The following is a 12,374-nucleotide window of genomic DNA, read 5'->3' as shown; positions in this document are numbered from 1 at the left end:
GCTTGCCTAGTAAAATAAAGGTAAAACAAACAATGTACTGAGTGAAGGGTGTGAATACTTATGTAACTAATATTTCATATTATTTTATTATGAATATTTTGAATTTGCAAAACTGTCTAAATCAGTTTTTGCTTTGTCGTTGTGGGGCATTATGTGTAGCTTGAGAGAACCTCAAATGGATTTAAGGCTGTAAGGTAACAAAATATGGAAAGGTCAAGGGGTCTGAATAATTTCCGAATACACTGTCATACCTGATTAAAAAATAAAAACATATATAATAAATTAGATACAATCTAGTGTGTGTGACTGTGATTTCAGTGGGGGGGACAAAACACACAAGTCCCCAAGTCCAGAACAGATTTCGGGAAACTACATGGAACTCTATTCCACATCAAGTTACTCGTGCAAGCAGTAAAATCAGATTATTATTTTATTTTTTAAAAGATAAAACTACACCTTGTGCAACAACGCGGACTGTGAAGAGTCATACACACGCTAGCGAACATGCACTCTACACACTTCAGTAAAGGCTCCTCAGTAGAAAGGAGTGGACCATACTTAAAAAATTTAAAAGTTATCCTTTTTAGATAAAACTATACTAAATATATTTGCATGTCACCAATTAATTGATTAAAAGTATTTTCAATGAAGATCTACAGTAGCCTCAACAGCACTAGGGTAGCACTATGGTGTAGCTAGAGGACAGATAGCTTCCGTCCTCCTCTGGGTACATTGACTTCAATACAAAATCTAGGAGGCTCATGTTTCTCACCCTCTTACATAGACTTACACATTAATTATGACAACTTCCAGGTTGAAGGAAATCCTCTATCAGAGCTCTTGCAGCATGAAATGACGTTGTCCACCTAATCAAAGGATGAGAGAATGAATCTAGTACTGAAAGCATAAGCTACAGCTAGCTAGCTGTGCATAAAATGTGGTGAGTATTTGACTCCAAGAGAGAGAATAATTGAACAGTTTTGAACACTTGTTTCTTCCAAAATGAGGGAGAAGCGAGAGATTTCGTCACTTTTTTTTCAGTTTTACTTATGTATAGCAAATGTAGCTAGCTAGTTTAGCCTGCTCAGAGGGATGCTATGTTAGCTAGCTGGCTATGACTATCCAACACAACAGTGGAACTCTTCCAAGTCAAGGTAAGCTTTTTGTTTTACAAATGTATTGCCACTGTGGCCTGCCTGTGTAAATGCTAATCTGCTTACTGACTACACGGTAACGTTACTGCATAATTGTATCGGGTTTACTAACTCTTTAGTTCTATTAGCTATGTTGACTATGATTTTACTTTAGCTAATATGGTGACGATGTAGGCTGTCTGTAGTGGTTATGATATGGCTTGGCTTGGAAAGGTTTTTTCGCCTGGTCGCATTTAAGTCCTCAAGCGAAGAGAAAAGGTGAGCAGAGGAGAGCGCATAAATGCGAGAAGTAATACAACTTGGCTGCTATGAAAGTGAACTGTTTACGTGTGATCGGGGTGTATTCATTCCACCGATTCTGTTGAAAAACTATTTTTAAACGGAAGGAAATGAAACTGGGATTAACATGCCTGAATTTGTCCATTAGGAACACTTGTTTCTATTGGACAACTTAAACGGCACCAACCGCCATGGACACGTACATTGTAATATTGTTGTATGGTGGTATTATACATTTTTTGTATTGTAGATATGTAGTTGTCTAATAATATATGATCTACTGTAATTTATTGTATTTATTTTTTGTGTGAAGTAAGTTCCTTGACGTGTTTGGCCCCAGGAAGAGTAGCTGCTGTAAAAAACAAAACAACAAAAAAACTGCTACATTGCCCCCCCTAATCTGATAGTGGTAGTGTGGTGGCAGATGCCTTGTCTCCCTTATGGCTCAGCTCAGGTGCCTACATAGTACATATAGCATAGACATACATTTACACACACAGTACATACTGTATAGACACACACACACACGCCAGCTCAGATTTAGACAGGCAGTCCACGAATTGATGTTTTGACTTATCAGATCAACTCTGAAAAAGATGTGAAAAGGTCTCATCTGATTGGTCAAAAGACCAATTAGTGGAAAAAAAATTCAGAATTGGGCTGCCTGTGTGAATGCAGCCAGAGGCCCAGCTCTGGAGCCTCATCAGCAGCAGATTTGATTTAGAATGGAAAATGAATGTTTACGCAACAAATGTTAGTTCAACTAAAATGTGTACTTTCAGAGCGCATGTATCTAATCGTCCCTAATATTCACGTCTGTGTTGATGAGTTTCTAGTAGATAGACCTTGTGGTTCAGGAGTGAATAGCCTAATTAATGGGGGGAAAAGAACATCATTTGCAATTAACTCTGCAACTCATCCAACTATTGACTTTTTCACAACCGTGACCATTTCTGCCCCAAAACACATACAACCAAGATATACACTGCTCAAAAAAATAAAGGGAACACTTAAACAACACAATGTAACTCCAAGTCAATCACACTTCTGTGAAATCAAACTGTCCACTTAGGAAGCAACACTGATTGACAATAAATTTCACATGCTGTTGTGCAAATGGAATAGACAACAGGTGGAAATGATAGGCAATTAGCAAGACCCCCAATAAAGGAGTGGTTCTGCAGGTGGGGAGCACAGACCACTTCTCAGTTCCTATGCTTCCTGGCTGATGTTTTGGTCACTTTTGAATGCTGGCGGTGCTTTCACTCTAGTGGTAGACGGAGTCTACAACCCACACAAGTGGCTCAGGTAGTGCAGCTCATCCAGGATGGCACATCAATGCGAGCTGTGGCAAGAAGGTTTGCTGTGTCTGTCAGCGTAGTGTCTAGAGCATTGAGGCGCTACCAGGAGACAGGCCAGTACATCAGGAGACGTGGAGGAGGCCGTGGGAGGGCAACAACCCAGCAGTAGGACCGCTTCCTCGGCCTTTGTGCAAGGAGGAGCAGGAGGAGCACTGCCAGAGCCCTGCAAAATGACCTCCAGCAGGCCACAAATGTGCGTGTCTGCTCAAACGGTCAGAAACAGACTCTATGAGGGTGGTATGAGGGGCCCGACGTCCACAGGTGGGGGTTGTGCTTACAGCCCAACACCGTGCAGGACATTTGGCATTTGCCAGAGAACACCAAGATTGGCAAATTCGCCACTGGCGCCCTGTGCTCTTCACAGATGAAAGCAGGTTCACACTGAGCACGTGACAGAGTCTGGAGACGCCGTGGAGAACGTTCTGCTGCCTGCAACATCCTCCAGCATGACCGGTTTGGCGGTGGGTCAGTCATGGTGTGGGGTGGCATTTCTTTGGGGGGCCTCCATGTGCGCCCCATAGGTAGCCTGACTGCCATTAGGTACCGAGATGAGATCCTCAGACCCCTTGTGAGACCATATGCTGGTGCGGTTGGCCCTGGGTTCCTCCTAATGCAAGACAATGCTAGACCTCATGTGGCTGGAGTGTGTCAGCAGTTCCTGCAAGAGGAAGGAATTGATGCTATGGACTGACTCGCCCGTTCCCCAGACCTGAATCCAATTGAGCACATCTGGGACATCATGTCTCGCTCCATCCACCAACACCACGTTGCACCACAGACTGTCCAGGAGTTGGCGGATGCTTTAGTCCAGATCTGGAAGGAGATCCCTAGAGGGAGACCATCTGCCACCTCATCAGGAGCATGCCCAGGCGTTGTAGGGAGGTCATACAGGCACGTGGAGGCCACACACACTACTGAGCCTCATTTGGACTTGTTTTAAGGACATTACATCAAAGTTGGATCAGCCTGTAGTGTGGTTTTCCACTCCAAATCCAGACCTCCATGGGTTGATAAATTTGATTTCCATTGATCATTTTTGTGTGATACTTGTTGTCAGCACATTCAACTATGTAAAGAAAAAATAATTTAAGAATATTTCATTCATTCAGATCTAGGATGTTATTTTAGTGTTCCCTTTATTTTTTTGAGCAGTGTATATTAACATAGTTACATTAAAAAAATCTAAAATATAAAGCATATTCCATTCTGAAACACTCATATTTAACAGCAACTGTATTCAAATCCACTCATTTGAAGGGGTATCCACATAATTTTGTATATATAGTGCATGTGAAAATGCCACGTTTCCATGTTTTGTAGTAAAAAATAGAGGAAGGTGAGTTTCCAATGACGTCATGCCAACTCATAATTTAAAATCACATGATGCATTTAAAATCACATGATGCAATGATGTCATTGAAAACACTTATCTTCCTAAATGTTTTACTACAAAACATAGAAATGTGCTATTTTCAGATGATGATTTAATGTTCTCGTTCTGAGTGGAAACATTTGCAAGAAACATGTTTTGGTTTATTTCATAACCATCATTTGAGTTTTGTAAAAAAAAATATGAACAAATTGTACTGCTCTTTTTGGGGCGTTAGCCTAGTGGTTAAGAGTGGTGGGCCAGTGACTGAAAGGTCAATGGTTCGAATACCGAGCCAACTAATTGCTCCTGTAAGTCACTCCAAATAAGTGTCTGCTAAATGACTAAAATGAATGTGAGCAATGAGTGGTTTTTCTGATAATGTTTAGGGAGCACGCATAGAAGTACCTGGCCTGCTCTGCGCAAATGTAGGAAAGTGCTCAATTGAGAGTGCCTGATTTGTCTAAACTCACCATGTCCACCACTAATAAACTAAGTCAACAAAGTTTGTTTTTCAACATCCATTACGAATAGGTCCCTCACAGTATCTGAAAAGTCTCTCAAATACTCTCCCGGCTTCGATAATCACCAAGCCTCAGTGTGAGAGCAAAATATCATGATCTGATGATCCCATATGCCCAGTGGAAAGGTCATAAAATACCTGAAATGTTACCCTTGTGCAAAAATAGCTGTCTGTCCCAAGCTCATTGGCAAGGGAAACTGAGCCCCCGGAATAGGCTAGTTAATACAATGTTGCAAGTTCCATAGCAATGGCATTCGGGCTGGATCCATTTGATACAATGTTGTCACTTCGCTAGAGGGCTGGATAAGTTTGATACGTTGCACTTCAGTAGTGATGGCTCAAGTCAAGACAGATGGATAGAAAGGGAGGCAGACAGGCGGAGTAGAGATGAATTCGAATGAAAGTGTTTTTTTTATTTGTCAGTGTTAGGCTTATGTATTTTACTTAGTTGACAATGGAATTCATAGCCTATAGGTCAATGCAGCAGTAGGCTTATCTCTGAGTTCCATACGCACTTTTCTAAACTATAGCCTACCATACTATGGAAGTTAAAGACAACTTCTCCACCCATGTAGCATAGTATACAGGCTTATTTAATTGAGACCACACACAGTTGAAGTCGGAAGTTTACATACACCTTAGCCAAATACATTTAAACTTAGTTTTTCACAATTCCTGACATTTAATCCTAGTAAAAATTCCCTGTCTTAGGTCAGTTAGGATCACCACTTTATTTTAAGAATGAAATGTCAGAGAATTATTTCTGCTTTTATTTCATTGCATTCCCAGTGGGTCAGAAGTTTTATATACACTCAATTAGTATTTGGTTTTGGGTCATTTGGGTCAAACGTTTTGTGTAGCCTTCCACAAGCTTCCCACAATGAGTTGGGTGACTTTTGGCCCATTCCTCCAGAGCTGGTGTAACTGAGTCAGGTTTGTAAGGCCTCCTTGCTCGCACACACTTTTTCATTTCTGCCCACTTTTTCTATAGGATTGAAATCAGGGCTTTGTGATGGCCACTCCAATACCTTGACTTTGTTGTCCTTAAGCCATTTTGCCGCAACTTTGGAAGTGTGCTTGGGGTCATTGTCCATTTGGAAGACCCATTTGCGACCAAGCTTTAACTTCCTGACTGATGTCTTGAGATGTTGCTCCGTCCTCCTGCTCCGTGGCTCGACGACTCATTGCGAGCTCACAGAACAGGGCTCCGGGCAGCCGAGCGGAAATGGAGGAAAACTCGCCTCCCTGCGGACCTGGCATCCTTTCACTCCCTCCTCTCTACATTTTCCTCTTCTGTCTCTGCTGCTAAAGCCACTTTCTACCACTCTAAATTCCAAGCATCTGCCTCTAACCCTAGGAAGCTCTTTGCCACCTTCTCCTCCCTCCTGAATCCTCCTCCCCCTCCTCCCTCTCTGCAGATGACTTCGTCAACCATTTTGAAAAGAAGGTCGACGACATCCGATCCTCGTTTGCTAAGTCAAACGACACCGCTGGTTCTGCTCACACTGCCCTACCCTGTGCTCTGACCTCTTTCTCCCCTCTCTCTCCAGATGAAATCTTGCGTCTTGTGACGGCCGGCCGCCCAACAACCTGCCCGCTTGACCCTATTCCCTCCTCTCTTCTCCAGACCATTTCCGGAGACCTTCTCCCTTACCTCACCTCGCTCATCAACTCATCCCTGACCGCTGGCTACGTCCCTTCTGTCTTCAAGAGAGCGAGAGTTGCACCCCTTCTGAAAAAACCTACACTCGATCCCTCCGATGTCAACAACTACAGACCAGTATCCCTTCTTTCTTTTCTCTCCAAAACTCTTGAACGTGCCGTCCTTGGCCAGCTCTCCCGCTATCTCTCTCAGAATGACCTTCTTGATCCAAATCAGTCAGGTTTCAAGACTAGTCATTCAACTGAGACTGCTCTTCTCTGTATCACGGAGGCCCTCCGCACTGCTAAAGCTAACTCTCTCTCCTCTGCTCTCATCCTTCTAGACCTATCGGCTGCCTTCGATACTGTGAACCATCAGATCCTCCTCTCCACCCTCTCCGAGTTGGGCATCTCCGGCGCGGACCACGCTTGGATTGCGTCCTACCTGACAGGTCGCTCCTACCAGGTGGCGTGGCGAGAATCTGTCTCCTCACCACGCGCTCTCACCACTGGCGTCCCCAGGGCTCTGTTCTAGGCCCTCTCCTATTCTCGCTATACACCAAGTCACTTGGCTCTGTCATAACCTCACATGGTCTCTCCTATCATTGCTATGCAGACGACACACAATTAATCTTCTCCTTTCCCCTTCTGATGACCAGGTGGCGAAACGCATCTCTGCATGTCTGGCAGACATATCAGTGTGGATGACGGATCACCACCTCAAGCTGAACCTCGGCAAGACAGAGCTGCTCTTCCTCCCGGGGAAGGACTGCCCATTCCATGATCTCGCCATCACGGTTGACAACTCCATTGTGTCCTCCTCCCAGAGCGCTAAGAACCTTGGCGTGATCCTGGACAACACCCTGTCGTTCTCAACTAACATCAAGGCGGTGGCCCGTTCTTGTAGGTTCATGCTCTACAACATCCGCAGAGTACGACCCTGCCTCACACAGGAAGCAGCGCAGGTCCTAATCCAGGCACTTGTCATCTCCCGTCTGGATTACTGCAACTCGCTGTTGGCTGGGCTCCCTGCCTGTGCCATTAAACCCCTACAACTCATCCAGAACGCCGCAGCCCGTCTGGTGTTCAACCTTCCCAAGTTCTCTCACGTCACCCCGCTCCTCCGCTCTCTCCACTGGCTTCCAGTTGAAGCTCGCATCCGCTACAAGACCATGGTGCTTGCCTACGGAGCTGTGAGGGGAACGGCACCTCAGTACCTCCAGGCTCTGATCAGGCCCTACACCCAAACAAGGGCACTGCGTTCATCCACCTCTGGCCTGCTCGCCTCCCTACCACTGAGGAAGTACAGTTCCCGCGCAGCCCAGTCAAAACTGTTCGCTGCTCTGGCCCCCCAATGGTGGAACAAACTCCCTCACGATGCCAGGACAGCGGAGTCAATCACCACCTTCCGGAGACACCTGAAACCCCACCTCTTTCAGGAATACCTGGGATAGGATAAAGTAATCCTTCTCACCCCCCTTAAAAGATTTAGATGCACTATTGTAAAGTGGCTGTTCCACTGGATGTCATAAGGTGAACGCACCAATTTGTAAGTCGCTCTGGATAAGAGCGTCTGCTAAATGACTTAAATGTAATGTAAATGTAATGTTGCTTCAATATATCCACATAATTTTCCTACCTCATGATGCTATCTATTTGGGATGTGCACCAGTCCCTCCTGCAGCAAAACACCCCCTCAACATGATGCTGCCACCCCGTGCTTCACGGTTGGGATGGTGTTCTTCGGCTTGCAAGCCTCCCCCTTTTTCCTCCAAAAATAACGATCTATTTTTGTTTCATCAGTTACAAACCGTAGTCTGAATTGTTTTATTGAGCAGTGGCTTCCTTGCTGAGCAGCCTTTTGGGTTTTGTCGATATAGGACTCGTTTTACTGTGGATATAGATACTTTTGTACCTGTTTCCTCCAGCATCTTCACAAGGTCCTTTGCTGTTGTTCTGGGATTGATTTGCACTTTTCACACCATAGTACGTTCATCTCTAGGAGACATAACACGTCTCCTTCCTGAGCGGTATGACTGCTGCGTGGTCCCATGGTGTTTATACTTGCGTACTATTGTTTGTACAGATGAACGTGGTACCTTCAGGCATTTGGAAATTGCTCCCAAGGATGAACCAGACTTTTGGAGCTCTACAATTATTTTTCTGGTGTCTTCGCTGATTTTTATTTTTTTATTTTCCCATTATGTCAAGCATCGAGGCACTGGGTTTGAAGGTAGTCCTTGAAATACATCCACAGGTACACCTCCAATTGACTCAAATGATGTCAATTAGCCTTTCAGAAGCTTATAAAGCCAAGCTGTTTAAAGGTACAGTCAACTTAATGTATGTAAACTTCTGACCCATTGGAATTGTGACACAGTGAATGAATCTGTCTGTAAACAATTGTTGGAAAAATTACTTGTGTCATGACTGAAGTAAATGTCCTAACCGACTTGCCAAAACTATAGTTTGCTAACAAGACATTTGTAGACTGGTTGAAAAACTAGTTTTAATTACACCATCCTCAGTGTATGTAAACTTCTGACTTCAACTGTATAGTCGCTCCTGATCTCGCCCGCCCAACAAAGACAAGGGTAGGCTACTGAATGTAAATCAGCAAGAATTAGGTTTTGAGTTTGAATGTTGCTACAGTTGCTTTTAATACAATAGATAATAAATAACCTACAAAACGAAGACCTAATCAAAATAATCTTGCATTACTTTGATGGGAGCAGGACAATTTGCAGGCAGACTCAAATGTGTAATCAATATTTATTTCCAGTCAATGTCGGAGCCTAAACTATAGCCTAACATATTTAAGAAGTTCATTTTCATGGAAAGACAACTGCATGTGCTAGTCCGCCCATGCGTATAGCCTACAGGCAATTTTAATTGAGACCAAGCCTAGGCGCATTTTTATCTCACACACCCAACATGAGAGCAGAGGTAGGCTACTGAACTTGAAACAGAATAAGTGATGAGAGTTTGTGAATAGTGCGACAGAGAGGATTTTAAAACAATAGATAACGCTTACAAAACAGACAACTGTTCTAAAATAATCCATGGGAATGCAGCTCTTACAGCCTTAGACTTTTTGTGTTTTGAGGTTGACTGACACTACTCTGCCTGTCACAGTTTGCCAAGCTGAAACACCTGCTGCAAAGGTCCGAAAAGGTCCGCCACCACTACCTTCAAGGCAGCTACTCCCCAGGCACCACACAGGTATGACTCCCACACTCCACCATTGGTGATCTTTGTCCTGCATCTGCTCACTTCATTCATAATTGGTCCAAATGTATGTATTTGTTTATGTATTATGAACTTAGTATTCTAGGTGAGTGTAAGACTTCTCTTATTGGAGTCAAACACAGAGTATACAAAACATTAATAACACCTGCTCTTTCCATGACAAACAGCTTCTAGGCCATCAGACTGTTAAATAGTTATCAATAACCGGCCTCCTCCCAGTACCCTGCTCTGAACTTTAGTCACTGTCACTAGCTGGCTTACCACCCTGTTACTCTACCATGCACCTTAGAGGCTGCTGTTCCTATGCACATAGTCATGGATGCAAATATATAAAAAATTAAAAACATAGCTTAATTGCATAAGAATTCAGACTCTTTGCAATGAGACTCGGAATTGAGCTCTAGTTCATTGTGTTTCAATTGATCATCCTTGATGTTTCTACAACTTGATTGGAGTCCACCTGTGGTAAATTCAATGATTGGACATGATTTTGGAAAGGCACACACATGTCTATATAGGGTTCCACAGTTCACAGTGCATGTCATAGCAAAAACCAAGCCATGAGGTCAAGGAATTGTCCGTAGAGCTTCGAGACAGGTTTGTGTCGATGCAAAGTTCTGGGGAACGGTACCAAATCATTTCTGCAGCATTGAATGTTCCCAAGAACACAGTGGCCTCCATTCTTAAATGGAAGAAGTTTGGAACCACCTAGACTCCTCCAAGAGCTGGCCAAACTGAGCAGTTGGGGGAGAAGGGCCTTGGTCAAGGAGGTGACCAAGACCCCAATGGTCACTCTGACAGAGCGCCAGAGTTCCTCTGTGGAGATGGGAGAACCTTCCAGAAGGACAACCATCTCTGCAGCACTCCACCAATTAGGCCTTTATGGTAGAGTGGCCAGACGGAAGCCACTCCTCAGTAAAAGGCACATGACAGCATGCTTGGAGTTTGCCAAAAGGCACCTAAAGGACTCTGACCATGAGAAACAAGATTCTCTGGTCTGATGAAACCAATATTGAACTTTTTGGCCTGAATGTCAAGCATCACGCCTGGAGGAAACCTGGCACCATCCCTACGTCAGGAACAAGGGAAAGTTGAATGGAGCCAAGTACAGAGATCCTTGATGAAAACCTGCTCAGGACCTGGGGAGAAGGTTCATCCAACAGGACAACGACCCTAAGCACACAGCCAAGACGATGCAGGGGAAGCTTTTGGACAAGTTTCTGAATGTCCTTCAGTGGTCCAGCCAGAGCCCGGGCTTGAACCTGATTGAACCTCTCTGGAGAGGCCTAAAAATAACTGTGTAGCGACGCTCCCCATCCAACCTGACCGCTTGAGAGGTTCTGTAGAGAAGAATGTGGAAACTCCCCAAATGCATGTGTGCCATGCTTGTAGCGTCATACCCAAGAAGACTCAAGGCTGTAATCGCTAACAAAGGTGCTTCAACAAAGTATTGCGTAAAGGGTCTGAATACTTATGTAAGTGTGATATTTCAGTTTTTTTATTTTTAAAATGTCATCTGTTTTGCTTTGTGATTATGGGGTATTGTGTGTAGATTGATATGGGGGGGACGATTTAATACATTTTAGAATAAGGCTGTAACTTAACAAAATGTGGAAAAATTCAAGCGGTCAATACTTTCCGAATGCAGTGTAAATTAAATGAGTCATTCCATGGATCATTTATCTTAAAACAGTTCCTTATGTCAGCTTCTATATGTCAGCTTATACTCAGTCTTCAGAACTAAAGAAGGATTTTTAAGCCGTGAGACAATTGAGGCATGGATAGGGTGAAGGGGCAAGACAAAAACTTTCAGTGCCCTTGAAAGGGTCAAGAACTGCAAAGCTGCCGGGTTTTTCACACAAGTTTCTCGTGTATCAAGAATGGTCCGTCATCCGCACGACATCCAGCCAACTTGACACAACTGTGGGAAGCATTGGTGTCCACATGGGCCAGCATCCCCCTGGAAAGCTTTCAACACCTTGTAGAGTCCATGCCCTGATGAATTGAGGGTGTTCTGAGGGCAAAAGTGGGGGGTAAAACTTATTTTAGGATGGTGTTCCTAATGTTTGCTATACTCAGTGTTAAAATAAAAAAGAAATACAAAAATGTATACTTTTTTAAAATATACTTAAGTAAACATATTCTGGTCCCGGTTAATGTGCACATTTTGTCCAGCCACTCAATCAATGCAAACTTTTTTCAAGCCATATATATAACATTTTTGGACTTAAATAAATTAATGCTCTTCACCCATTGATTCTTCCAGAATATAATTTATAAATGCCTCGTGAGCTTACTTCAACTGTTGTACCCCATCAGAACCCAAAATATAAGCTTGTTTTACTCCGATGTTTGTAAACAAAGTAAATGAAATGAAAATGTAGCCTCATGGTAGAAACAATCATTTTGATATGATGGATGGTCAGTCCTTGCATCCATAGCTCAGTCTATGCATTTAATTGTGGTTACATTTATCCAGCCCCATATCAGATTTTTACAAAAACAGGAGCGGTGGACCACAGTCAATTTTACAGAACTGAGTGGTGGACCACACAGTCAATAAGCAAAGCAGCATATCAGAGGAAGTGAATCAAATTAGCCGACTAGTGAAGCAACAGGAAAGTGACGATATCACTACCTACTTCTGCTTTCTGCACCAGCTGTGGAACACACTGTTTCCGATGCTAGCCTGTAGAAGTGGGTTGTGTTCATTAGGGCACACAGCCCCAAAAATGTTTTTAAACGTTTTGCAACAAATGAAAATGAGCATTTCTTAATGGTCATGCCCAGCTAGTATA

At 43.5% G+C, this 12,374-nt stretch overlaps 1 protein-coding gene across 2 annotated transcripts in view; it reads left to right on the top strand.

Annotated features, from left to right (window-relative positions):
- LOC115106700 (protein FAM117A-like) overlaps nt 1-12,374 on the top strand; it is a 32,922-nt gene that overhangs the window by 6,886 nt on the left and 13,662 nt on the right. For both annotated transcript variants that reach the window (XM_029629686.2, XM_029629685.2), the window contains exon 4: nt 9,463-9,549. In XM_029629686.2, coding sequence (XP_029485546.1) covers nt 9,463-9,549 — 87 coding nt within the window. The remainder of the gene's footprint in view (nt 1-9,462; nt 9,550-12,374) is intronic.

Source organism: Oncorhynchus nerka, linkage group LG23 (genome assembly GCF_034236695.1).
Source record: "Oncorhynchus nerka isolate Pitt River linkage group LG23, Oner_Uvic_2.0, whole genome shotgun sequence".
Classification (NCBI taxonomy): Eukaryota; Metazoa; Chordata; class Actinopteri; order Salmoniformes; family Salmonidae; genus Oncorhynchus; species Oncorhynchus nerka.
Note: the sequence above shows the minus strand (reverse complement) of the source record. Positions and strands in the feature narration are given on the sequence as shown.